This window comes from Vidua chalybeata, chromosome 12 (assembly GCF_026979565.1).
Source record: "Vidua chalybeata isolate OUT-0048 chromosome 12, bVidCha1 merged haplotype, whole genome shotgun sequence".
NCBI lineage: Eukaryota > Metazoa > Chordata > Aves > Passeriformes > Viduidae > Vidua > Vidua chalybeata.
Genome location: NC_071541.1, coordinates 8935622 through 8963598, shown reverse-complemented (window position 1 = coordinate 8963598; position 27977 = coordinate 8935622). Strand labels below are relative to the sequence as shown.

The following is a 27977-nucleotide window of genomic DNA, read 5'->3' as shown; positions in this document are numbered from 1 at the left end:
CTGTTTTTTATGTTCATTCAGTTTATTTGGCTGTTGTCTGTTTGTATCCTTGGAGCTTTTTCAGTTCCTTGTGGAAAAGAGCAAAATATACAATTATCATTTAGTTTATTTCTTCAGAAGTGTCCACATTAAACAGTGAGTTAATTCAGTAGAGGTGCATGACATATAGTTTTATATAAATTTATAAACACCAACACAGAATACAGACTATATACCACATAAGCAACATACACAGTGCAAAACATTGTCTTACATCAATACTCTGATAATGTATACTTTCTGGATACACCAGTTTAATTCAGGAATGTGCTTTAGAGGCATAGGGAAAAAGATAATGCAAAAGAAATAGAGACACAAATATACCCCAAAATCTTCCTGGTGATACCTACACTGATTTTTTTAGGGTGCCACCTGCTCACTGCTGTTCCATGAAGCTCAAGAGCATTGGTGAAAGCTGTACAGGTTCTGTGTCTGAGCCCAGCTGGGGGTTATCAGTTCAGAGGGGTGAGAAGAGCTGTGCTGGAAAATGCTGTGATGTTTAATCCAGTACTTCAGCAGTAAAAGGATCATTTCCCATGTGCCATCTCCGAGGGCTGGAGCCTGGAGCTCTGGTCAGGGCTGAAGCTCTGTCTGCCCTGCTGTGTCCCCAGGGTGCTGCCTGTGCTGGCTGCCCCTGCTGGCGTGTCCCAGCTCACAGCCCGTGGGGTTCTGGTGGGCAGCTGGGTCTGGACTTTCTGCTGTCTCTCCACTGCTGGGAGGATTTCTCGTGACTCTGCTAGCCCAGCCTGAGTTAGGACAGTGTCATCCAGCCCTCCCTCGCCCTTTGGGACTTCTGCTGGAAATGACCCAGACACCCCCAGCCACAATGGACTGTGTTGTGTGCAGCCCCTCTCTGTGCTTGATGGACAAAGGGAGACACCTTGATTTATTTTTCCCCTCCAGGTAATATTTGAATACTTAAGAAGAGCAGCAAAATCCTTTCTGCCTCTTCACTGCTGACCTTACTGGATGGCTCCCACCCAAGGACTTGCATAAATGCCCCTGTCCCAGCCCAAGTGAGCTGATAACATGGATTTCACTGGTGCATATGGAGTGACAGATTGCCTCTCCTGGAGTGCATTTCCATCTGTGGCAAAATTACAAATTAATTTGCTGAATTTTTTTGATCTCTTTGATCAAGGTTACTTAAGCTGTGCCATAATTCCTCACAAAACCTCAGCACAGTAATTCTGGCTTGTTACTTAACACTGATGTTACCTATGGAGTATCATGCAGCATTCTTTACAGCTATATACAGCATCCTTAGCAACACTTTTTTATCCTTTGAGAAATTTGGCTTTTTTTTCCCTGTGAAAAAATACTGGATGCTGCTTCTTCCTTATGGTTTTAATCAAAACCTGTATAAAAAACTTCACAGTTGGAAACGCTGTTAATAGATACTTTCAAATTTTGTTTGACCTATAGTGACAATATGCACTGGATTTCTGAAATAAAATCATGTTTAGAATAAGCATATGAGCAAGGGCCTTAAAAACTACAGCAGAGACAGTGCCATGAGATGGGATGCTAAAGGATTGAAGCTGACCTAAGTGCTTTTATAGTCCAGTCTGTCACAGAAGCTCCATACCTGTATCACTGCTCTTGACATGTGATGGAGCTCAGATGTTTTACTCAAGCTGCTAGGTCAAGCAACAGCCCTCTGAAATGAAACATCCCACTGGACCAGGAGACTAGAGAATGGATTAGTAACTTTTTTATAAATATGTATAAATGCCCAGTTTCCCTTAAGTTACATATAGATCCACTGAAGATGTGGATAATAAATGTTGATTAACCAGGTATTACCTGCCCAGCTGACGAAGTCTGCTGAGGCTGTTCAAGAGCCAGTGTCCAAAGGCAGTCGGTGAGTTATGCTGTTCAAGCTTTTGTGTCAGGGTTGGTGTGAGAAGCAAGAGGCTGAGATATTCCTGAAAATACACTTCTAGCTCTAGATGTGGATATCCCAGGGCACAGGTGCCCTGTAAGTGTGACAGGCTCTGTCCAAACATGATGCAAATGCACCATCCACCTCAGCTTGGCTATACCAGCAGCAAGAAGAAGCTTTGTAAACTGGCAACTGCAATGAGGCAGCTCTGACCTCTGGAAAAGGGGATGAGAAGCAATGACAAGTAGTTTTGCATCAGGACCTACATGCCCTGTACCCCCTGGTGCCCACAGGTACCAGCTGCATGCAGGGTGGTTAACAGGACAGCCTGGCACCAGTGGGACATGACCACATCACCCCCTCTCCATCACAGGGCATTTCTTGTGGGTCCCTGTGGTAGCACATGTCCAGCTGCTGGGTGAGAGGAGGAAGCTCAGTAGTGCAGGGGCAAGAAGCAGTTTGTCAGTCTGTCTGCTGCATCCACAGGGATCTGCTGCCTGGTCACTGCACAATTCCATGGACACTCGTGCTGGGAACACCCAGCCTTTGCTTTCTGCACAGAGCATTTGCCCTCCACCTGGGGAGTTGATGGAACAGCCCAATGCATTTTCTGCCTGATCATGGAACTACCTAAAAAGCCACTTTGAAATGGCTGAAATGCTGTTTAAAGGTGTTTGTGAAGTACAGCTGCAAGGGCACACAGAGGTTGGTGTTTCTGATAGTATGGGTGTGCTGCTGAGACACACGGCCTCAGCCACACTTGACTGGCACACTGGTGCAAAGCCAGTGACCCTTGGGAAAGCCATTATCGTCACTTGGGCTGTTCTCAGTAATACACAGATTGTCCCTTTTAGTTACCAGGTTTCTAGGAGGCTCTCCAGAGCTGCAGCTGCCCTCTTGTCCCCTTGTGCCTGGCAAACCCGCCTTCACAAAGAAGCAGGAGTCCCCCAAGCTGTTCCTACACAGACTTCCCTGTTTGAAATATTCACTGTGTCTCTAGAGTTAACCAAGAGTTAGCTGGTGGTTAGTGTGCACCCACAGTCTGGGGGGGAAATAACACCATTCTCTCTGCATCCACTTGTGTGAGTACTCTGGTGAATACTGCACTTTTCCCACAGTGATTCCCTCCTGGTCTAGGAAAACCTTTTCTGTGCCTTCTACTGGAGCAAGTGTTAATAACTGCAAGTAGCCCCAATGGCGTGGCTGGGAATGTCCACCATGTACAGAGATTTCAGTGGGGGTGTTGGCCTTGGTAGGATCCCGTTGGGTTTTGGCAGAAGCTATGCTGCTTTCTCGTCCCCCGTCACCGTTGATGTTCTTCTCAGGTTTTCCTTGACTTTAATGAATTCTGGTGCATGGTCTTCCTGCTTCTCCTGCTCTTTCTCCAGCTGTAAGAAAGAATTCATTGTGCACATGAAAGGACAAAAGAGCATAAGCTACATTAAAACACAAGGCTTCATTATTGCTGGGTCCAGTTATTATTGCCCAAAGCAGTTTATTATTGCCCCATGCAGTTTAGGGTGCTTTGAACTGGAAAAAAAAAAGACTCCATGGACACTGTGTGGGACCCAGAGGAGACCCAGGGCGAGTGGTGTGTAATGGGGTCCTGGGTGAAGTGGTATAAATGCAGTGGATCCCAGTGTGAGGATGAGAGTGCTGCAGCTGTGTGGGGCAGCAGTGGAAGATGTACTTTGGTTCCTGTTTTATGGAGGGGTAGCAGTGCTATAACTTGGGTTGAGCCTCAGCCCACCCATCTCCCCTGTGCCTTGTGTCAGGTGGTTAGGTTAACCCAAGGATGGCTGAAAGCTCAGTTCTACCTGATCCAGCCTCTGGTGCCTCTTTAATAGCTCTTTTTCAAAAGGAGACTGCAATTTCTTTGCCTCTTCCTCTTCCTTCTTCTGTTTGATGAGCAGGTCTCGCCGTCGGTGCTCGAGCACTCGCTGCAGCTCTGGCTTGCTCTCCATGCCCAAACCTCTGTGGATAAAAAGCAGATAAATGAAAGCATCTACACCTGGGGTGTAACCACTGCCAGCCTGGCAACCCCAAAACTTGTCTTGATCCTAAATGGAAACACGGGAGACCTTGTTCCATGAGATTCGTGGGAGATCCATGAACCAGCCCTGACCCACAAATCCATCCACAAGGTTTGAGGCTGTTTGATGGTGCCTTGGGCTGCCTGCTTGGGGTGGACACATGTTGCTGTTCGTGTATGGCACGTTTGGTGCTGGAAGTTCGGCTGATCCCATTGCACCGGGGTACCACAGCTTTCTGTGTCGGCTGTGGAAAAGGGGCTTTCCGTAGGCTCCCGCTGTTACTGGTTTTAGCGGTGCAGGTGTGGATTCAGCGGCATTGAGAACATGTGCAATAATGACGATTTTTTTCCCACCAGCAGGGGTAGTCATTGGGCTGCAGTAATTGTCCCGGCAGCTCCTTCCTCCCCGCGCAACCCATCTGAAGCTTTGAAACTTAGCTTCATCTGAAGCTTTGCTTCGGAGCTGAGGGCCGGCGATCCCCCTGCTGACATGGATAGTTTTGGATCAAGAGGCCAAAATGTCCTTTTCTCCTGGAAGCCGGAGGATTTGCTGATGGCACAGGTGCCTGACTCCCCTTTGGCCACCTGATGCATCTCAGGTGAACCCCTGTTCTGTGAGGGGTGGGATCACAGGGAAGGAGACACAGCAGGGCCATGCAGGCAGGGCATAAATGTGTGGCAAAGACATAGAAGGTTCCCTGAACAAATTTCAGAAACCTCACACTTTGGATGTTGCCATAGCTGAAGTAGGTACGGGTGGTGTTTGGTGTTCCTGTGCAGGTCTGTGTTGAGAGAGGAGGGGACCTCCCCATGCCTGTGCTAAGGGCTTGCCCAGGGTGCCCTGGGCTGGGGAGTGCTGTTAATGTAAAGCTCCTCCTCAGCACCAGGAGGTCTCTGCTGACCAAAGGCTGGTTGGTTTTGGCCAAAGTTGTTTGAAAGTAGAGGCATCAAACCCTGTGGGCTGTGGATTTCTTGGCAGGGTAGCAGGTGCTGAGGTGGTACCTCACATCACGAGAAGCTGAACTGGCAGGCAGGAGAGAGGAACCACTCTCTCCAGGTGCAGAAAACATCTGCACTGTCACAGCATGGCTGGGCCCAGTGCTTGTATCCTTCCAGTACCTCTTTTAATGATACTTCCTATTGTAATTCTTGTAATTTTTTTTTTTTTCTTAATGACAGGACAAAGTTCACAGCAACATCAGTGAAGGCAGCCATAGCCTTGGCCCCAGAGCTTTCATCATGGTTTTTGAAGCAGGAACAACTTGGATGCTGGAAAGTTGCTTTTCTCAAGGCTTGAGAGAAGGAAAACCTGCCTTGACTTGCTGGAGACACAGCTTGCAATGTTGCCTGTAGATTTGTTACTATTCTTTGATTTAATCAGCCTGTGTTAGTGCCCAGAGGTGTTGAGTAAGATAAGGATTTTGTTACACAAGCTGCTGATTTCAGTTGCTTCCCCCTGCTTCTTGAGAGGGAAAAACCAACCAAAGCAGAAACAGGAGCAAGTAATAATTCCTTCTCTCTCCCCTTCTCCCCTCTCTTCCTCTATGGTAATATTTAGCAGGAAGCAAAACTGGTAGATTTGAGAGTGACAAGAAACCAGCAACAATGGATTACTTTTTGCAGTAGGGTTTGTTTCATATATTTGCTGAAAAATACTTGGGAAGTCAGAGCCAAAACAGGTTTAAACTGATGCTTGAGAGGGGCCACAGGAGTAGGTGGTGAAGGATGTTTGTGCTGGAGCTGCCTCCTGCCAGTACCTGGTGGCACATGTGGACGTGACATGGTGGCAGGCACAAAACTAGAACACAAAGAGATGATGTTCTTTGTGTTTGCCAGTGTGATCTGGTGCTGCAGAGTCTGTACCTCCTTCACAGCCATTCCTCTCTGCTGCTTCCATTGCAGGGGTGTTTTGTTCCATTGTTCCATCATGGTTACACTGGAATAATGTTCTGTGAGATCAAAGACAGTGCTGGTAGGTGACCCTTTAAACTGAGCAGAATCACTAGGGAGGAGATGGTCACTCTCAAGCCAAAGACTTTTAAAAATATCTGGCTGGTATAGTGACATCTGCCTTGATGCCAGAGAAAGGTCCCTGTAATTCGTCTGATTCTGGGAAAATCAAATCAAACCCAAGCCCAGCCAGTGCCAGTATTGATTAATGCACCCTGCTGGCAGGCTTGATTGTTCACTGAATTAATATACGTGTCTGGTTCTTGTGATGACTGCAGTCCTTTAGAACTGAGGCTGTGCTCCTTTTAATTAGGCAGCCAAAGAGCTATTGTGTCAGGGTAGTTCAGGGTGTTCAGAAAATGTCAATAAAAAGCCAGCAGATTTTTTTGCTGTGCTTAAAAGCCTCTGAGCAGAATATGATTTCATTGCACTAATGTTCAGACAGCTGGTGCAATGGAATGATGTAGTTGTAGGTTACTGATCATTGGTATGGTTTTCCTGATGTTATATCTGTACCCCCAAAGAGTTAAACTGGGGTGACGGGGTAGGAAGTCAGGAATATGAATTCTAGCCTGTCTTTAGCCATTTGGTATTTAGGGAGTTGGTGAGTAGCCTTGTGCAGATGATCTCACCCCACTGCTACCTAGCTTTCAATGGCTGCATCCAGCATGCACCTTTTCCTGCCTTTGGATTGACCTTCAAGTGCACAGGAATGTTGTACATCAGTGATGGAGATAGAAAAAACAGAAAACCTCCAAGGGACACCAAAAAGGGGCTGTAGGGATGCCTTGCATCTTCCAGTGCTTGTGACTCTAAAAAGTGCCAGCCAATGCTTCAGGATGGCAGAGCGGGGGCTTTTCGTTCTGCTTTATTTTTGTAAAAGAAATGGTGACGTCAGAGAAAAGAGGAAAGGATACAGCCAAAGAGGACAGGATACTGTGTTTGCAAGTGAGGGGATTGATCCTGCTGTTCCAGCTTGCAGTCTCTCACTGTCACCTGTGCCTCAGCTCCTGGGCTCTGACAGCTCAGCGCCTCTTGGGCTGCTCCAGTGGCAGGCTGCAACCTCCCCTTACCTTTTGTGGTTCATCAGCAGCTCCCTGTGCAGCTCTTGATGGCTCTTCGAGGCTTTTACAGGATTTAGGAGCTTTTTAGGTTTGATGAGGTCTGGGTTTCCATCTATATAGTCTGGGTGAGTCAGGATATTCCCACCATCTGGTCGGTCCCGCTGTATTTCCGTGTACATCGATGCTGGAAGAAAAAAAGAGGTGTTTGCATGAGAAGTCTCACCCTGCTTGGTGTGAGAACCCCAGGCAAGACAGAGGAGAGGAGCTGGTGCTGTCCTGGCTACTTGACACCATGTCAGTGTCAGAGTGCACGTGCCTTCATGTGCTGGTGGGGGATTTTTAGAGATTTTAAAAAATACTCCCTTTGTGTTGTTGATGAGACACATATTAATTAGATCACTTAAATTATTTGCCAGCCACTCACTTCAGTGGCTGCAGAATTTAGTGCCAAAGATTAATTAATGCAAGATAGATCTAACTAAAACTGGAAGCAACCATGGGTGTAGACTGTGTTGAGCTGCTGCTTTGGGCGTTTTGGATGAGGTTGTTGGTCCCATAGCACAAGGGGATGTTGTGGGATTTAAGGGGCTTCTGAAGCACTGGCTTGACGAAGTCCTGCTGTATCTGAAACCTCTTGTCAAGGAAAGATTTTACTGATATCCTGCTGACCTATTCATCAGGATTGAGTCCAGTGCCAAGAAAAGCATCCTTCGCCCATGCAGTCTGTGATCATGCTGCAATAATTTGTATGCTCTGGATGTAGGAACAAGAGCCCACTGTTTTGGAAGGCATGGCAGCTTGGATTTCAGGCAAATCACAGGGCATGCTCACTGCTGGTGCTTTCCAATTCCTTTACATTTTCTCTTTACAAAAAACTCCTATACAAAGTGAGTGCAAAGCACAAGTTTTAAGACAAACTGCATGTGGTGGGCTGTGTCTTTAAATGAGGAGCACAGTAGGTCTGCCTCCAATTACTCAGTGTATGGTCTAATCAGGTACTCAGAAAGAGCAATTTATTCCTGACTATTCACTTGAACAATTTGGAAGTTTACCAGTAAGAATCAAAAAAGTCCCAGAAAAAGGGTGTAGGCAGCTTCATGTCTTTAAGTGTCTCATTATTACAGTATTTTTTTGAGGCCTACTGTGAAGTTATATGGGTTGATGGAGCTGGAAGAAAAACAGTTGTTCAGTAATGTTGCCTCTTTCTCTTATTTCAATCTCATGTATAAAAGGAATAAAACCTTTTTAAAAGAGAAATCAATAAAAAAAAAAAGCCAAGAGAAAGCAGGCTAGGTCATTCTTTCACAGTCAGTAAGCACTTAAAAATGTGAAGTGGATTGCAATCAAACAAAATTGTGTAAGGAATAATACTGCTAAAGAAAAGACTCAATATCAAACAACTTCTCATTGAATGTTAATGTGGCCAGTGCCCTACTGCTTTGGGAACAAAGGAAAACAAATCAGAGCCCATTACAGGAGTGTAATTGGGGTGAATAGTTCGGTACATATTTAAAGGGTGCTTGGAAGCTGCAACCAGTAATTTTTTGTATCACATTATTTTCCTCTAGGATCACACATTCCCTTTCTGCTGGCAGAAGGGAAGGTGGTGTGGTTTGATGTTTGGTGGCAAGTGCCAGGCTGACTCAAACCCTTGCAGGGCTGGACTCCCCAGGCTGAAACTGGGAGCTCAGCCTTGCCTTCCAGAGAGATGCAGGAACTGAAGAACAGCCAAGGGTTAAGGCAGTGCAATTTCATGGCTAATTTTTGTTAGATGAAAGCCAGGTTTGGAACAATGAGAAAATGTATCAGATTTCAGATTTTCACTGGGGTAAAATGGCTTCATTTTTTTCTTGTATTTCTCTTTTTTTTTTTTTTTCTTTTTTTTTCCTTTTCTTTCTCCACAGAAGAGGCAGAGAAAAGACAAGGAAGGAAGGTACAAAAGCAAAGGTTTGTTTTGGCATGAATGAAGTGCTTGAACTCCTATTTCAAATGGCAAAGCTATGTCTTCATTTTTCAAACAAAAAGGTCTCTCCATGGAGTACCTTCAATAAAATGCCAGGTGTTTTTAATGGAAACACAGTTTTTGGAAGCTGTGTTAATAGACTAGGCTCAACGTTACTGTGTCATCCCACTGCCCTTTCTTGCTGTTCCTGTGTAGTCCAGAGCTGCCTCCAGTGACACAGATGCCCACAGTTGCCTTGTGTGTTGGTACCAACTCCTGATGCATGTCAGGAGAAGGGCTGGGACATGTCCATCTTGGATTTGCCTATCTTAAATCCACTCGATGTGCTCTGCTACGGGATAATGCCGTGAGTAGCGAGTGTGGAAGGATTATGCAGCCAACCAAGCCTGAAGGACCAACCTGAGTGTGTGAATGGCTGAAACTCAAGTGACTTTGGTATTTTTCTCTGGACCAATTACCTCTTGGGTCCTGTTGCTAAGCTCTTGGGGCACTGGTGCAGCACTGCTATTTATTAAATACTGTTTCTCCCTGCCTCCATGATGTATGGTTTTCCTTTTGCAACTCAGGACTGGGAGTCCTTTCTTCCCTACCCCAAGACCCAGATCCTGGGAGATTTGCTTGGGCAGATTTGCATTCCCCATATCCACATAGGTCCAACACCCAGCAATGCACACCCATGGAATGGTGTCATCCAGTCCTTCAGTCTGGGCTTGTGGTGTTTCCCCAGACACCCAGGATGATCAGGGAAGGGCCCCTCTTCTGTCTTATGTGGCATTTTGAGGGAGCACCGTGGTGAGCCTGCAGGTTTTGGATGGGATAATGTAGTTATTTCCAGACTGCAGCAATCTAATGTTGCATGACTGAGGCTTGCAAAGAAACAGCAATTTATCAACCTATTTACTGAAGGCAGATAGGGAACTTTTCCCTTAAACTAGTACAAATTAGGAGAAAAACTGGGAAGGAAGGAGTGGGAGGAACTGAAATGGACTGGAAGCTTTTCTGGACCGGTTCTGTTAAACCAGCATGTGAAAGTCCTCATGAGGAGTGCAATTTGCCTCAATAAACTCTGGGGGCCAGGACACGGCAGGTACCTCTGTGCTTGGTTTTCATGGCACTAGATGTGCCTAGGGGTGTGCAGAAACCCACCTCGAGGGTTTGGCTTCCCGTGGGTGTCTGTACTGCTGCCCTGGGGACAAAGTCAAAGCCCTGGCTGGGACTGGAAGGAGCCTTGAACCTCTCTACAAGAATAGCACTTTAAACCTTCAGAAGCCCCCAGCCTGGAAGAATTGAAGGAATGTCTTCATTTACACTGAGCAAAAAAAGAAAAATGAGAATATAAAAATACTGGCGTGTCTGGAGCACAGCTTGGGGTTATGCTGAGGGTAAGGATGGGACATCCTTTCTCCTGCAGGTTGGCAAATAGGACCCAGTGCAAAATGTTTGTCAGGGAGTAGCTCTATCATCTCTGAGACCTGAGGTAATGCATGTCCGTGTAACAGAGACAGAGTGCTATCAGGCTGCTTTTTGTCATTATTTATGGTGCTGGAGGTGTAAATCAAGCCAGGTCTCTGCAGTGGATTTACAGCAGGATGTCTGTTTTTGCATGATTCAGCTGCAGATCAATGAACAAGGCTCTGCTCCAGCACCTCCCTGGCCACCATCATATATCAGCGAAAGGTGTTGGACATTTTTATTTTGTTCTTTGCAAGATACAAAAAAAAATATACATGTGGATGTTAATACCCCCTGCTGCACTGAGGAAGACAATGTGACCTTTTAAATAGGTCTGCTTTGGAGTGTTGCTTATAAAAAGTAATTCTGTTTGCTTCAACACACTCAGGCTTTGCTTGCTTTTAGGTAATTTCCCTTTCCTCATTTCTAGAAGGTTGGGCTTTCTAGGGAATGTGTGTTTCCAGCTACTTTTCTGTTAGTAAAAAGCAAGACTGCCAGGATGAGGATGCCAGGGCCCCTGGCAGGTACTTGGACATCACACATGGAGTTGTCTCCTCCCTCAGCTGTAGTGTGAAATGAGCCTTCACTCTCTATCAGTTTTCTAGGACACCACACAGGGAATTTTCAGCATCTTTGAGGTGGCCCAGAGACCAGACACCCTCCTGCCCCAGGGTGTGGGACTGACTGGAGGATAAAAGTGACATTTTAATATCTGGTTCTGACCTAAAGCAAAGCCCAAATTCCTGCTCAGACCACCTGGAAAACCTTATAAATCCCCCAGTTCCTGGGAGAGTTGCAATAAAATCATGACTCTGCAATCCTGGGACAAATTGTTTCCACTTCTGATTATGCTCAGCCAGAATCTTTTTGGGAAACAGGGTATCAGGCAGCTTTGGTGCAGCACTAAATACTTTTGAAAGCATGAATGCTGCAAATATATATTAAATATGCTCTAGTAGGAGTGTAAAACAGGTGTGCTGCTTGGGGTGCTGAGTGACTTTTGTGCAGTCCCCCAGAACAAGGAGAAAGGTTTTAGCTTGCTCCTGGAGAAGAGGAGGAAGAGGAGGAGGGAGAGGACTGGCTCATGCCCAAGGACAGGCATTGGACATGAGGGTTTGGCCATGGCTGGAGCTGGGCTATGCTTCCTTTGGCTGCTGCTGCTTTGTGGTTTTCCCTCACGAGGAGGAGATGCCCTTCACAGAGCATTTATTTAGGATTAAGCAACCTGTCTCCTGGTGGTGGATTGCTGTGTGAGCTCCTCTGTGTCAGGACTGTGCACTGCTGCTGGCAGCCTCTGCTACCTTCCTGCTGGGATGGAAATAATCCCCAGGAATGTTAAAGGGATTAACAGTCCTGGAAAGGGCAGGTAACCTGAGGGATGCAGCTCTGCTTACGGCTGCCTACACGGCTACAGCTGTTCTTTACGATGGAAAAACGAAACAGGTTGGAAATGGAGTTAATCCATAGCTGTTGGATTTAGAAAGCTGTAGAGTGGAGGTCTGGGGTCCTGCCCAGCACCTGTCAACCTGCACCTGTACAGGAGAAAGGAGGGTGCAGCAGGACAGCAGCTGCTTTTTGCAGGTTTTTATGTGAAATGCCTGACTTGTGTTTTGCCAAGGTCTCCTGACATCCTGCCCCCTGTGACATCTCGTTTTTCCCCTGCAAATCCCTCAGCCTTTTCCCATGCCACCTGCATCATTAAACTGCAAAGCTGTCAGTGCTGCCTTCTGCAGCACAGGTCAGTGTTCAACTTTAGCTGAAATCTAGAAAGCAAATGTAGTTCCCAGTGTTTTATTTCTGCTGTGTCATTTGAGAACTGAACTAGAGCATCTCAGAAGAGTTTTCTCAATAGGGCCAGATGATGACCAAACTGCTTTTGTTAAAAATATTGTACTGGCATCCATTTCTGAGCAGATAATGGGCCTTTGGGAAATGCCACCCATGTAAAAACAGTCAGAAGGCAATATTTTGGGAATGAGATCTATAGTCAGAGGACATTGCTGTCTGTAACCTTGTGAGACCCTGTCACTTGGTAGAAGGGATAAGGCTGGACAAAAACCTCAGGATGTCCAGGGTCAGAGCCCTGGACTGGGTTTGTAAAACCACTGATCCAAGAGACCACTTCCTGAGCAGAAATGATCACTTACAACTGTGGTTACAGAGAAGAACCTCTGGTTTTCTGGATGCCTGGGATTGATTCATGAATGAATCTTTTTTAAAGAACCAAGAGATTAATGAAGGGCTGCTGACAGCAGCTGGTCATACACGTCCTGCAAGTCAGGTGGCTGCAAGGCCAACACACCAGTGTGGGCCAGCACAGTGAGTTTAAAACTATTTACACAAGTAACCTGAGCCTGGGGGGTAATGAGGGTTTCTGACACTTTTAACTGCAATTATGGGGGAAACCATCCCTTTTCTGGGCCTCAGACCCGAACAACATCCAGTCCCTGGGGAACCCTTCTTTCCTCAGGGTGAGAGTACTGTCCCTTACCCCTCTTGGGAAGGCTGAGAGGAGTAGGGCCTGTCCTCAGTCCCCACAAGAGTTTGCATGAGCAGGTTGAGGTGTGTGGGATCTTTAAACCAACCTCTGTTACTTTTAAGCACTTGCATGCTTCTCTGTTAACAAGAATTTAACTTTTTTTTCATTTTAGAGTATGAACTTTCTGTCAATGCATTTCCAGTGTCTGAAGTGCAGCTGGAGTTTGGCTCTACAGCTTTTCTTGTGAGAGAGTAATGGCAGAAAAGGTCATGCTATATGTTAAGTCTTACAAAGAATGAAGCTGAAAGTTTGTCATTGGTTTTGGATTCTTCAATTGATAGCACTTGCTAATTTGCATGATTTTCCTAGTGTTAATTAACTGTATTTTAGAAATATGGAATAGCTAGGGTTGGCAAAACTGGAAAGAATTCCATGTCAGTCTCTGAAAGCCCTAAAACTTTGTCTGATGACAGCAGCTTTCAGGTGTGCACCTGCATTGCAGAGGACATCAGGTTTGACCTCAAAGAGGGGCACTTGCTTGAGGAAGCCCCTTTTGCATGGTCAGTGGGTTCAGGGCAGAGGGAGGCAGCTGGATGTGGGGATGTTCTCAGTGCCTGGACGCCCTTTGGTGGGTGAGTCCCCACAGCTGAGCCCACAAAACGTGCCTTAGCACCCCAGTAATCCGTGTGCTGCTGTTACAACAACCTGGAACAAAATACCCGTAATTCACATTAGCCTAATAACTGCTGTGGCTTACTGCCCTGGTGATGGATGATGGTGACGTTAATAATGATAATAATAATGATAATAATAGTAATAATGTGAGCCCAAAGATTGGCAGATGCTAAACATTACCCTCCCTGGGTGAGATGGCACCAGCTCCCACCCTCACCGTGATTTTCCTCTCCTCTGGCTCCAGCTGTGCCAGCAGCTCGGGAGCACCTCATACTGACAGACCTGGCACGCTCCCCTGTGCTTGTCACCAGGCGACCGTACCTCTGATAAATGATCTGTGTGCTCTGGGAAGGAGTCAAAGAACCTTTGTCTGCTTTTAATCTATAGTTTTAAATAATTAATCAAGGCTAATTCTGGTATTTATAATGCAATAGGGTGAGTGTAACTCGATGTGGCTGCTTTGGAAAGCAGTTCCCAGCTATCAAGTGGCTGCCTCAGGGCAGCAGGCACTCACACTCCAGGTCCCCTTGCCTTCACTCAGCCTTGACGGTCAGAAACAAACCCCACGGGGTCACAACGTCAGAAAGGTAGAGAAAACCCTAATGGAAATGTAAAACAGGGCTGGAGGACACGTCTCTGCAGCTCCCAGCACTGCTGCCACGTGTCACCACTGTTCTACCTCTGTGTCTCTGCTGAGCACATGCTGGGGATGGGGCTGCTCACCTGTGCAGCCAGTGTTCTCTCACTGGTGTAGCCAGTCTCCCCAGTTTGTCCCCAGTCCTGCTTGCCCTTGCTGAGCCCCGTGCCAGCACCGCAGTCCCCAGGGCTGGGTCCCCCATTTGCACCAGCACTGCACCTGCCTAAGGGAGCACAGAGCAGGTGCTGGGCTCAGCCCTGGCTGCTCACGCATTGTCACCTGCCATCACCCCAAAGGTGAAGGACTCTGGATGTCACCATGGTCATCCACTGAACTTTGCGTTCGTGCACATGGATTTAGAAGAGAGAAATCCCACCAGGTTTGAGGCTTTCTGAGCTGTCTGGCATGTAGAAGTTACCAGCTGGAAATACTTGTACTGTCAGGCAGCAGCAAGTGCCTCTCTGCTGGCAGGCAGGACTGGGTGTGCTGGTTAATAATTTCATTTAATTACCTTGGACTGTGATAAGCAAAGATAGCAAGGCTGGGATCTTAGTCTGCTACCAATCACCAAGACGTCCCATGCCTTTTACAAGCAGCATGTGGAGCACTGGTTTAGTTTTGTTCGACAGTGGCAGATGCTTAGCAGTCCCTCTTGACAATCATAAACTTAGTTTTAATATCTCACCAAATATTTGCTCTGCACATTTGCCTGCCAATGACAGAGATGCACATCAATCAGTAATGAATGCTTAAAGTTAAAAGGTATTTTGTTAAATACAGAAAATATCCTCCTATGTTGATTTGTAGGGATCGCATTAGCCCCCTATCCAGCCCAGTGCCTCTTCAAGAAGGTTTGAATTGCAGGATGGGTATTCTAAGGGAATTTCTTGTGAGATATGGAAAGGCAGAAGCAGAAGGGCAGCTTCTCAACCAGCTACAGAACTATTAAAGTAGCATGATATCTCAAAATTAAAACCGGGTCCCAAGTCACCTGTGTATCCAGTGCAGAGCAATCCCAGGGGATGAAGCAGCCCGTCCCCGCAGAAGGGAGCACCGGAGAAGCGGGGATCCCCCGGGGCAGCCTGGGGGCCCTGCGCTTACCTGATTTCCGCAGCGAGGCCCTGGGGAGCCCGGGGGGCAGCTGCTGCCCTGTGCCCCACGACATGGGGCTGCGGGGCCGAGGCTGCCGCTGCCTGCCCTGGCGCCTCTGTGACTTTTGGCCGCTCCGAGGAAGCTGCCCGGCTCCTGGCAGGTCTGTGCGGTGCCAGCAGGGACGGAAGGTCACGTGGAGGTGGCTGCTGCTCCCTCCCTGCTGCTCCTGCCACCCCACCAGGACCGCGCTGGGCGCTGAGCTCAGCTGGCAGCAGCCGCTGGCCTTGCTCGCTCTTCGGTGCCGGTCTCTCTGCCGCCCTGAAAACTTCTTCCCTTTGCTCTTTGTCGCCTGATGGTGTTTTCCCAGGACAGATGAACACACTGATGGCTTTTCCTCCCCAGAGCAAACAGTTCTGCGTGCCCAGGCACCCGAGCTGCCTGCTCGGCACAGCCACTGCTGCTGGAGGAGAGGTCGTGTCCCTGCTCCACGGAGGACGATTTCTCCTCAACGTGCCTTAACCACGCTCCTGGAGAAATCAGATCGCCCCAGAGGAAGCCGCACGCCCACTCTCTTTAGCAACCACTGCAACAGCCAAGCCGGCACCAGGGCAACCGCTCGAGCTATCGTGATTATTCCCTGGCATGTTGCAACACTCTGCCATCCACCAAGTGCTGCACGGCCCCGGGGTAAGGGCTGCGAGAGGGAGAAGCAGCCCCTACACGGGGCCACGGGTGTCCTGGCGGCATCAGAGCTTTTGTGATGCCACAGCATCGCTGCCCCAGGTCTGCTGCTGCTGCTGGATGCAGCCCCTGCCCGACCTGGGCTTCTTGTCCCCATCGTCACTGTGACTGGAAGGTGCCGTGTTGGCTGTCCCTGAATTGCCACAGCCTGGGAAACCAAAGGCTGCAAAGGTGGGGGAGAAGAAGGGGTTAAACCACTCCAGCAACTCCTTTGGTCTCTTCAGTGGGTTCTGAGGTCCAGTTCTGCCCAGGTTGCCCAGTGCCAGCCTGCAGGTGCTCAGTGTCCCAGGCCCCGGAGACTCAGGGATGAAGGAAAAGCATTTCCACTTGGAGGAAGGGGATAGGGAAAGCTGGAGGGCACCACTGGGGTGCCCAGTCACCTTCACACTCTGTGGCACCCGAGGGTGCATTGTCCAGGCTGTGTCCTGGCCTGACACTCCTGGTCCTCTGAAGGACTGGAGAAAGAACTCAGGTTTTCACCTTTTCACAGTTTGCACCTCTCCACATCCCATGGTTTTCCCCCGTCCCAGCCAAGGGCTCAGCAGCACCAGGTGTGAGCCAAAGGCTCAGCCACTCCCAGTTTGCCTCCAAAGCTCTTTGAGGGTCAGCATGGGCTGCTGGCACTCACCTGAACTGCCACTCCATGGCTTCTTGCTTCCACTTGGACCCTTGGACTGAAGGGAATATTCTTTCTGGAAGAAAAGACAAGAGAGAAATGAGAAAAGACTGTACAGGTATTGCTCTATCACAGGAAATGAAACATAGGAGAAGTTGCTGGTCCTTTGCTACCAGTGACTAAAAAAAAAAATTCTTTTTAACCTCCTGACCAGGAGCTGTTCAGTTTAATTGACATGGGGCCTCAGAGGCAAGAGAGGAGAGGCAGGCTGGTCCTTACTCCAGTGTGTGTGGTGTGTATCTGTGTGCTTGTGAATGCAGTCAAGTCTGACCCGTCCAGCCGTGGGTTACTCACAGGCAGGGTTTGGAAGACCCCACACAGCTTTTGCATCTAAACCAAGGCCATGGCAAAGGAGAAGCCTTTAAGTGGGAATATTGTGCAGTTTTTCTGCTCAAGCTGTGACCTCACAGCCCATGTGTGCCCCACAAGATTTTCGTGGCCCAGCAGACTCCCCTCACATCATGTATTGTCCCATGGCCTGGCTGCTCATTGCACACTCCAAAAATACCATTTGGCTCAGTTTGAATGCAAAAGAAAATGGATACACATCTGTGCTATTCCCCTTGGGTCACCTTTGAACAAGTTTCAGGTCTGTGAGTTCACTGGAGATTTGTCAAAGGGGGGAAAGAACATCAGTCTAAACCTGTTTTGAGTTCCCAGGGAAGTGTGGTTATGGCTGGTGGATGTGGGAATAGAAAAGGGCTATGATCCACCAACATCTGCTTTTAACTGAGTAAAATCAGAAAAAGGCCAGCTAAATTTTCTGGATATATTTCTGATGCACCCTGGTGCCTGACCAGCTGCACATCTGGGCTCCTCTCCTGCAGAGAGAAGGAGGAAGTGGGTTTGTGGGGTGCTGTCCTGAGCCAAGGGACTTTTCATGGCAAAGCTCTTTTCCTGGGAGCTCCTTGCAGAACAGTTCTCTTTGCTATCTAAATTAGTACACAATCTCCCCTGTGCTCCTGTGTCTTTGAGATTAACAAAAAGCCTTTGTGCTGCCCTTGTAGGTTACTTTGTGAGGGTGGTTGATTGCTGGGCGAGATTTATCTGGAGTGGCTCCTGCAGACAAGGAGTTGCGTCATTCACCAGCTGCCCTGTGTGTCTTAGGAAGTGGCTTCATGTCCTAGGGGAAGGTGACATGGGGAGCTCATTCCAGCATCACCCATTGCATCTCCTGTACACAGGATGGCCCAGTGTCGCTGGGATTGCTGCAGGGGTTTGTGGGGAGGTCTTCTTTGGAGGTATCACCCCAGAGGAGCGAGCCCAGGGTCCCTGAGTCAGCAGCTGGCAGACCCAGGCAGTTCTGGGATAGCTCTGGAACAGCTCTGGTACAGCTCTCTGACGTGTGGCACAGAGGGCTCATCCCTTGGGAACTGGGCTCTCTGTGATGGGGAAGTGAAATGGTTTTCTCATTCAATGTGCACATAAAGAGAAAATAATGCTGCACCTGGAGTGTCGCTGGCAGGCGGCTGTATGGTTATTAATGAGTAGTGGGAACAGGAAAATGGTTCTGGAGAAGCCCACAGCCAGGTTCTTGCTACCAGGGCTGTTCATTAGATGGACTTTTAGCTGCTGAGTTACTGTGTTAGTGATGTTGGCTGCTGGTTGTCATCTCTTTAGCCAATTGCTGTGGCACCAGGAGCTTTCTTGTGTGCACGTCTCCTGTGTATTAAAAAACCCCAAATGCGTCAAGCCAGTTCCCAACACCAACACTGGCCCTCCCTGGATGTGCAATGCTGCCCACTGATATGAGTGCAGTGACAGTGACAGTGTGTGCCTGCTGAGGAGCCTGGCTGCAGCTGTGAGAGAGAGCAAACAGCTCTGCCTGGATCTTTATCAAACCTCCACTCTCAGCACGGGGTTGGGATGGCAGCATCACTGCCAGTCATGTCAGGCACCCAATCTGCAGGCAAAACTTTATTCTGCTCAAGTCACCCAGGTCTGGACTCGAAGGCAGACGGCATTTCACCTCCTGCTGCAGGGAGGCCCTGGAGGCTGGTTAAACATTTGCTCTGCTGAGTTAATGCTTGATGTGGGCTGAGGTGCTGCTTGTGGTGCTAGGGACTGGCTGTGCAGCCCAGCCTTCCCTCCCACCCTGTGGCACCAGCTCCCAGCACAAACTCTGTGCAATCCCAGTACAACCTCAGAAGTCATGCTGGTTGCACTGTGGTGGTGACCTCGATGGTAGAGAAGCCAAAAGCAGGGAATGTGTAGGCTGGTCAGACCATGCTGGGTCCCTGGTACCCTGTCACCTCTTGGCACAGGTTGGTTGGTAACACACGCCTGCTAATCTCCACTGGAGCCATTAGTGTATTTGCAGAGCAGGACAGCTTCTTCTCGCACCTCCCCAGCTCACCAGGGCAGTTAATGATTGCCCAGGTGATGGAGATTTTTGCCTGCTCCCTATGGGATAAAGCAGGTTGTGGCACTCTGTCCCCAGCCAGCTGAGGGACAGGTGTTGCAGTCGGAGGGTTTAATTTGTCACAGTGAGGGCTCAGATGGGGAGTTTGTGTTGCAGTAAATGGGCAGAAAATGCCTGCTATTTCCCAAACCCTTCTATTTCCATGTGCAAACCACTTCTCTGTGCAGTGTGACTGCATCTTGCCAGGAGTAAGAAGTAGTAATAACATCCAGTATCAGATAGTAACACTGTGCCCCTCTGCACTGAGCAGGACAGTCCTGGAGACTGCTGATGGGAGCAGGTGCTGCTTCCAGCCTGCAGGCCAGCTCCTCCTGCCTGGCATCCCCATCCTGCTTTAACCATGTCAGTGAGGACACCCACTGCTTCAGCTGGAATTAGCCTGGTGATTAAGTGGGTTAAACCCCACAGAGCAACACAAGGCATAAATAGAAAGTAGTTCCATGCTTTACATGCACCATTCTGCATTACTCCCAAGCATCCTGGGCATCTCTGTGTCCCAGCAGGACTGTTCCTGGTACAGCAAAGAGCTCCTGCAGCAAATGTCCAGAGGCAGTGTCACAGGCATGGGCTGCTTTGAGCCACCAGCTCTAACCACTGTCCTCCTCCCGGGCTCCCCACTAGGGGAGTGCAGTACTCCTACTGGAGCTTAAAGCCAGCCAATTTGAATAAACCATTAATCAGTGTTATTTGTCCCACGTGTGGGTGCTGTGATGTTTACTTGTGGCACAGCTGACAGTAATTTTGGACTCTGTTTGTGCTCTGATGAAAGCAGGGAAAAGAGCCATCAGCACGGTCAGAGTGCGAGCCATGGGAAGGGTGATGAGAACGGCTTCAGGCAGGTTCAGATCAATACAGGTGCCATTAAGATGCAGTATCAGAGCATCTGTATTGCACTGTAGCCAAAGTCTGAGCTAATGAATTAGGTAAGAAATTGTTGCAATCTGATCAGGGTGATAAAGAGGTATAAAAGTGGGCAATGTGTGACTGTCCCACAGGTCTGGTTTGGGAGGGAGACACCATTAGCAGGGTTAGACATTGTTCAACCTGTAGGAGTAGATGGACTCAGAGAAAGGTACTTTGTCCCTAAGGTGCTGTAGCAGCTCCTGACATCGGCATTCAATTAATGACCCTATCCATTGATTAAAATAGTCTTATTGCTAAACACAGAGACTTTGAAAGGAGTTGTCATGACCAGGAACAAGGTCCATTGATGGCTGGGAGATCGAAGCCAGCATTTCTGTGTGTGATGAAGCCACAAAACACGTAGCTTAGAGGTTAACTAAACTGTTCTCTACCATTGCTTTTGATTAGCCCCAAATACATTTTGCTCTTTTCAGTGCTCTGCATGAAAACATCTCATATATGCCCCTGGACTCTGAGATGCCATCAGAGCTGTTGCCCAAATATCCTGTGTTATTGCTGAATTTTGGTCTATCTCTGCTCATTTGCAGCAGCTGAGACTGATCCACAGACATCAATGAAGTCATCCACTGGAAGGAACTTTGGAGGATTAGTAAGACTTTTTCTCATCTGTGATGTCAATACACAAAAATCTGTCAGCTCGATTGTTTTGCTGCAAAGTCCTGCCATGTGAGGTGTTAAGGTTTATTTGATTCAGCAAGCTGGGGCTCACGTTTGCTGGGATGACACCGTGTTTTTGGTAAGGAGAAACACAAAAAATCAGCAGCACAACCCAATGCCTCACACTGCTGCTAATTCCCTGAAGGCATTGGTGAAAGGAAGCACTGCAGTTTGATGAATTTCCAAAATTTCTTGAGGGCTAGGAAAGGCAGTGTAACACCCTGCTCCCTCTGGAGCTTTCAGACTGGGCTCTGCCTTCCTGGTGGTGGTCAGGATGAAACTGCTCTCAGGACTGCTGTGAGAAACTGCATGTTCCTGTCTCTTGCAGAGGCAGAGCAGTGCCGGGTTTGGGAGGGTTCCTCCTTGGCAGGGAGCTTGACTGTGCACATTCCTGTGCTCACAGCTCATTATGGGACACTGCTACATTGGCAGGTTTTGCAGTCGGGATGGGCAGGCTCCCAGGAGTCGGTGTCCAGGCACATCCCAGCATTCCTGGGCCAGCAGCTGCTGCCACGGTGGTGCCCTTGTCATGGGAAGGGGTCTTGGAGCCACCACAGCATCCAGTGTGTGCCTGAGCCCTGCCCCATCGCTCCCTGTCCTGTACCTGTGTCCAGCCCTCCATGCACACCTGCCTGGAGGGAGCTGGCTTTTCAAACCAAGCTGAGCTTGTATTACTCCTGATCCCTGGCCACAACCATAGCTGATTTCACTATCATATTGCAAAGGACTCTAAGAAATATCAAGTTATTGGTGTAAGATTTCATTACTGGTCTTTTGACCTCCACAAGTCTGCAGTTTTTCTTGGGCTGAAGTGAGCTGAGGGCAGATGCATGTGGCACTCTCACGAGAGCAGCCAGCAGCCTCAAGGATATTTCAACCACAGGAATTTGTAAATTTAGGCTTACAGAAGGAGATCAGGCTCTTGGTCTGCCTATGGGGTCAGGCTGACACTTCTCAGCTCCTGTGCCAGTATCTGGGAGCACCAGCCAGGTGGCCACTTTGCTGCCTAGTCGAGTAGAAAATTGTAAATGCTTCAAATACTGCTTGGTGTTATTTTATTAATAAAGAACACAAAATTTGACACAGATGAGTGCTGTGCTGATCCTTGCCTGTCTTTTTCACTGATGTCATTCCCTCTCCCAAATCCCTGTGGCCCCTGAAGGCAAGCACAGCCCTCCTGTGGTGTGAAAGCTGGCAAATCGAGTCCCATGTCACTGACTGTCAACAAAAAAGAAAAAAAAAACCCAAGTAAAGCAGGGAGGCAGCAGCACGGGGATGGAGGCTTGCTGGAGCTGCCAGCCCCGGGGCAGGGAGCCCGGTGGAACTTCCCACCATGGCTGAGCTAACGCTGCTCCCTGGCTGCTCCCAGCACACGGCTGGGGAGGGGGAATGCGACACACCAGACCTCAGCAGAAAACTTCCTGCAGATTAATGAGAGAAATCAGTGGCAGGGCTCAGCCCCACAGCAGCCACTGCACAAGGCTCATTTGTCAGCATTGGAGCTGACTGTGAAGCCTGACATCCCACTGAGAAGGGCATGAAGAGGCTCTTGGCACAAAGCGGAGCAGTGCACACACCGATGGACCAGCTGTTCTGCCTTGGACCCTAAGGAAATCCTCGCTTGCAGTTCAGTGCTTTTTAATCTGGTCCCTTGCAAAGTGCAGAGCACACACCACCTCTGCATACCAAGGCAAAGCCAAATGGTAGCCCTGTTCACTGCTGAAAATACCTGTATCGCCCACCTCAGTGTTGTCAGCAGCAGTTAAAAGTTGTTGCTGCAATGGATAAACCGTTTTTTACGTGTCCTAGGAGCTTATTCTTGCCCTGTGCTGGAGATGTGATACCACTGCTGATATGAAAGACTGCTCCACTATTTCTGGGGATGCTGCTGATTGTGCAGGAAGAACATCAGTCACTGGCACAAAAGGGCTCCAACAGCTTTGGAGTGAATTGTTGTCATGCTGCAGAGAGACCATTAAGACACTCTAAAATGCCTTGAAGAATGTTGTTTTGTGAAAAGTGAGGCTTATGCCACATGATTAATAGGGACAGTGTTTATTTCTGGCACAGTTCATGCTGTCCTAGAGCTGCCAGGCTGCAGTGGCATCATCACTCCATTTCACAACTAGGGACCATATGTTAGGGGCCAAGGATAGAGCTGCCATCAGAAATTTGCTCTTGTGACATCCCCTTGTTGGGCTCTTTGCCTGCCCAGGGTCACTTGAATTGCTCCTTACCTTGGAGAAATGGAGTTTGTGAAAAGCAAGGGCAGAATTGCCCGACCAGCCCCAGGCACTGCTGGTGGCAAATGCTCAAAGCAGAGTGGGGTCTGATCCCTGTGGGCAGCATGCGCCAGCTGGGCCCTGTGCGGAGGAGACCCCGAAGGAAGAGGCCAAAAGGGAGGAAGTTTGGCTGTTGTCTGGGATGAGATGCCACCTGCCAGGCTGCAAGTACCACCATGAGCTGCAAATGGAGGAGGCAGAGGAGGAAGACATGAAGCATCCCTGTTAATGCAGGGTTCAGAAGGAGGCAGCAGATGCCACTTAAGATCAGAGAGAACCAGCGAAGCCTTTAATTACTTTAATCCATTTTTATTTGAGGACTGCTGAGCCATCCCAGAGTCAGCAGCTGCATTTCCCATGCATTGCTGTTCTTGGTCTCTCCATGAGCACATCATGCACCTCCCTTCAGTCTGAGCCCTCTCCATGACTCCCTTGCAACCCCAGTGCTGCAGGCAGCATTAGCCAGTGCTGCATAACCTCTGCCCTTGCCCTGGAGGGGCTGGCAGCACACTCCTCTGTGTCATGCCCAGCACCATCACCCATGGATCAAACCCTTGTGCTGCTTGTCATGCTTGAAGGCAGAGTTTCAGCCTGGGCTAGCTGTGTCCAAGTGAGTTCCCTGTCTCACTGAGCCCATTCGAGCTCTCTCAGGACCAGAATGTCAGCCTGTTTGAAGGCAGGGAGTGGGTTATGTCAGGTGTTGGAGCTGGTTTACTGGTGCTGTCTAGTTGCTTGGGATGGAGAAGTAAGAAATCAAACTGTGATCTCATTCTAGGAGCTAGGGCAGCACCACTGCAATGAGTTTGGCTTCTGAGAGCTGGGATGCTACAGCATGTTATTCACTTTAAAAGCTACAAAAGCCCAGAGAACTCTACTTAGAGTTCCCTTGTGTTACTACCTGTGGGACCTTAAAGGGTTGAAGAAGAGGAAGGCAAGAGGCAGGACAAAGTCACCTTACAGGGCTTCTGTGGAGGTTTTGGGACTAGCCCTGTCCCAGCTCTCCCACTCTGGACTGTACTGTGTCAGATAGATGAGAGGACCTAGAGATGTTTGCTGTCTCATGATGCAGAACCATTATTTTCTGGGTGTGTGTTATTTTTGCCCAGAAATGGGCTTTTTATCATTAGTGTCCCCACTCTTGAGGCACTTTGGGACTTCACTGCTGTGCCTCTGTAGCTCTCATCCCTGCCCTCTAAGCAAGCTTGTTGCAGGCAGCACATGCAAACCCTTCTCCCCAAGAAGCACAATGCTCAAGGACACTGAAACATTGTGGCTCCTGGTTGCCATCTGGTTTTTGGATTGCTCCCAGGGCCAGTGCCACCAAACAGCCTTTGGCATTCTGTGACTGTCGGTGGGGCTGGCTCTGCTCAGGGGCCTTGGCACCTGCAGCCCCTCTTGCTGACAGGGGAGCAGCCCTGGAGCCCTGGCTGATGGGGGGGGACGGCCGGGGCTGCAGTGTCAGAGCAGGCAGGGTCCCTCGGAGGGATCTTGTGCTGCCCAGGCTGGCAGGGACACTGGCTACCAGCTTTCTGAAATACTTGTCAGGGAGAGGCAGGGAAATCCCACTGTGCCTGCAGCTCTGTGGAGCGTGATGGAGCAGAGGTGTCCCAGCTCACTGCCTTGGAGTCACATTTCCTCCCAGGTGAGAGGGGCTGCTGGACCATGGGACTTCCTTGGGGTGTCACAAGGTGCTGGCTGTTTCAGACCCCTTTGTCCTTCTGTGGCACAGGCTAAAACACTTCTCTGGCCAGACTGTGGGGGTCCCTCACTAGTGGGGCAAGTTGTGCTTGTGGGGAAATCCCACCAGCAGCTCGCAGAAGTGATTGTCCTGTCCTGCTCAGATGGAGGAGTTTTAAAGGATGTTCTCAAAGCCCTGTTTTCAGCATGGGCAGCCAGGTACTGTGGTTTGCCTGAACAAGCAGAGCCTCTCTCCCTGGCACTGGCATGCTGCCTCTTGTTGTTCTAAACCAGCCACAGAGCAAAGCTCCCTGCTCAGCAGCAGGGCTAATCCGGGCTCATCTGACATTAGTGTAAACTGACACTCTTGGGAATTTGGGGACAGAGAACTTTCCCTGGGGAAACAGCCACTATGCAAACTCTGCCTTGAGAAAACATGGAGAAAAGAAGTGGAGAGGTGCAGGTGCCTGGGAACAACCTCCTCCACTGCCAGAGGGTCTGGAGCATCTGCCCTGGCACCCTGGGGATCTGTTGCTGGTGAGGCTGTGCTTGCAGATTATCTGAAAGATGTTTGCTGGGGTTAGAGGGATGTCAGCCACACCAGTGGGGCTGAAGCCCTGCAGAGCAGAGGAATCAGCAGGGAATCATCACCAGCTCATCAATCAGCACCAGCTCTGCAACATGCACGAACCAGCCTGTGGCAAAGTCCTTGCCTTCCCTTCAAGAGAAGGGCAGCCCAGCAAAAATCTGTGTCTTGCTGGAGCCCTGCTGTTGGCTTGGGCCCACAGAACACTGGTGATACGAGAACAGGTTTTTTGGGACTAGATGCAGCCTTTTAAAGTAAAAATGTCCTTGGAGCCACGCTGGCAGCCTTTCCGGTCCCTTTTGTTGTGGAGCTGGGGATTGCCTTGCACTCCACAATCCACTACTGTAATCCCCTTGGAGTGCTGTTCTGGACTAAGCCTAAAAGAGGTGCAGCTGAGACTGCTAATGCAGGCTGTGCTGGCCAGGGGTGCTGAGCCCTGCTCCGTGCTCCCTGTGGGTCCTCTCTGGGCTGCTGCTGACAGATGGGTTCAGCCCTGGCAGGTCCCTGTGCCCTGGTTCTGCAAGGGCTGGGGGAAGGGGAGCTTTCCTGTCACCTTCACCTGGACTCATCCTGCTCTTCAGGAGAGCTGGATCCTGCTGTTCATGCCCACCCTGGAAAGGCAGCAGAAAGAATTGTCTTGTTTTCATCTCCCACCAGCATCAGCCTAAGGGTAAAGGACCAGGAGCTGCCAGTCAGACATCCCTGCTTGGTGCCAGCTGGGCAGTGGCACAGGCTTTTGTCAACCCAGGCAACATTTGGGAGGCTGAAATGGGAGTGACATCTCTGACCTTTTGGTACCCATGCAAGTAAAACTGTCTCAGCTTTTAGGAGCTGCCAGGAAGCTGGAGAGCCCGAGCTCCCTGCAGCGTTTCAAAGCCAGGCCATTCAGTGCCGGGCTGTGGTGGGATCGTGGTGTTTCAGAGAGAGGGAACAGTGGGCAAAGCTGTCCAAAAGCAGCCTGGTCTGGTGGTCAGGAGGCTGGCATGGGCTGCTTTGTATGCAGCGGGGCTTAACTGGGTGGCGCTGAGCCAAGCCTGACCTAACCAGCTTATTTCCCTGCTTCCAGTAATGCCTCTACAAATGCGCCGGAGCCTGAAGGTCAGGGCCACGTGAGCAGGGGCCTGGGGATTAGCTGTGGGCAGAGCATGGCTCCTTCTGGGTGTGTTGTAGTCCTGAGCCACAGGAACAGCCACGGCTCCTGTGTGTGCTGGAGCCAGCCTGGCCTTACTACCTGGGATGGGAGCTGGAGCAGCTCGGGGCTGGCTGGGAGCAGCACCTCCTGCACCTGGCACTTGTCAGAAGTCCAGAAAAACAGATACATGTTTACTAGTCCCACTTCAGCTCTGATTTTCCTTCTGGGTCTTGGTCACACTGGCCAGTGAAAAGTTTTTCACTTGCTTGCCCTGCAAGGGGTCTAGCTTTGGTTTTGGAAGAAAGTCCAGTAAATTGGCAAAATTCTGAAAGGCACTTAGTGCCTATATCTCTGAAGGCCACAGTCATGCTCAGCTGAGCATGAAGGGTTCCTGTTGGGGCAAAGGGTCACTGCTGTCCCCATTCCAGTGGAAGTTATTACCTAGTGTGGTGCACAAGTATGTTTCTCTTAGAGCTGGGAGATGAGCTACGGAAGTCTTATTCCAGGCAGGGCATTGCAACTGAGCAGGGATGATGCATCTCTAGGCACTGATGTCATCAGCCATGGAAGCAAAATGACATGCAACATCCTCAGCACAACCATCTCCAGCCACCTCTGCAGGGCTCTGATTCCATAAAACTGTTTCTGTCTGGAGCTGTTTGACCACTCTCCCCAGGGGATTTGGAGGACAGGGATATGTGTTGGTCCTGTGGGATCTGGCCCAGCCCCTCCGTGTCCTGGGAGGAAGCTGGCATCAATTCCCAGGCCAAGAAACACTCAGGACTTGCTCTGCTCTGCATCTACAGGAGACATCCTAGAGGCTGCTGGAACAGCATTCAGAACAAATCTGACATTTCTCCCCAGAGAACCAAACTTTGTCTGTCCTAAAGCCACGCTTGCAATGCTCTGATCCCCTCCCTGCTGTCCTGAAAGCCCCGGCAGGCCCCCATGCTGAGCCCATTAGACGGAATTACTTCATCCGGCCCTGCTGGGTGGCACCACACCCAGGAGCGGTCCCTTCCCTCTAATCCCCGGCTGCCCCAGCGCACGCGGGGCAAAGCGAGCACCACGTGAGCACAGGGTGCCTTCTCCATCGCCTCTCACCACCGCAGCCCCGAGGAAAACCGCCCCGGTAGCTTTTTACCTTTTTGCCGTGAGACGCCCCCATGGTCGGATGCGCAGGCTGTGCTCCCCTCTCCGGGCTGCGGGAGCCGCCGGCTCTGCGGTCGCGGCCCCGTTACTGCAGGGGGGACAGGCGGCCGTGCTGCTCCCAGCCCCTCCGCCGCTGCCGTGGGGAGACGTGGGTGAAATCCAGCCCGTCTGTGGCGGGGTCGGGTGGGAAAGCTTGCTTTTCCTCCCTTCTTCCAGCACGTGGAGAACTCATTTTCTTCATGCACCTAACGGCTGGCTCGCACCCAGGCTCTGCCCGGACACAAAGGCAGCTTTCATGCTGTGGATGCCCGGTTTCTAAGCCGGGATCCGTATTTTGAGAGGCTGTGGAAGATTACAGTAATTGCACTTGACAGGGCAAGATGTCACAGGATGCGGATTCGCCCAGCTGCGGCCCGGCACCCGCAGGTCCTTGCCTGTGGCATCTTTCCTAGATACTCCT

At 49.7% G+C, this 27977-nt stretch overlaps 1 protein-coding gene across 5 annotated transcripts; it reads right to left on the bottom strand.

Annotated features, from left to right (window-relative positions):
* Nucleotide 1: 1 nt before the first annotated feature.
* FAM107A (family with sequence similarity 107 member A) lies at nt 2–27748 on the bottom strand. 5 transcript variants are annotated; one of them, XM_053953425.1, is made up of 5 exons: nt 27510–27748; nt 16638–16701; nt 6980–7154; nt 3742–3898; nt 2–3312 (listed from the first exon to the last, which is right to left on the bottom strand). In XM_053953425.1, exons 1-5 carry the CDS (start codon nt 27531–27533, stop codon nt 3205–3207), a joined length of 528 nt encoding a protein of 175 aa, XP_053809400.1. In that variant the 5' UTR covers nt 27534–27748; the 3' UTR covers nt 2–3204. The 5 variants fall into 5 exon arrangements, with proteins under 5 accessions (XP_053809400.1, XP_053809399.1, XP_053809401.1 ...); XM_053953424.1 differs by lacking the exon at nt 27510–27748 and adding an exon at nt 16980–17003; XM_053953426.1 differs by lacking the exons at nt 16638–16701; nt 27510–27748 and adding an exon at nt 15278–16033.
* Nucleotides 27749–27977: the final 229 nt, after the last annotated feature.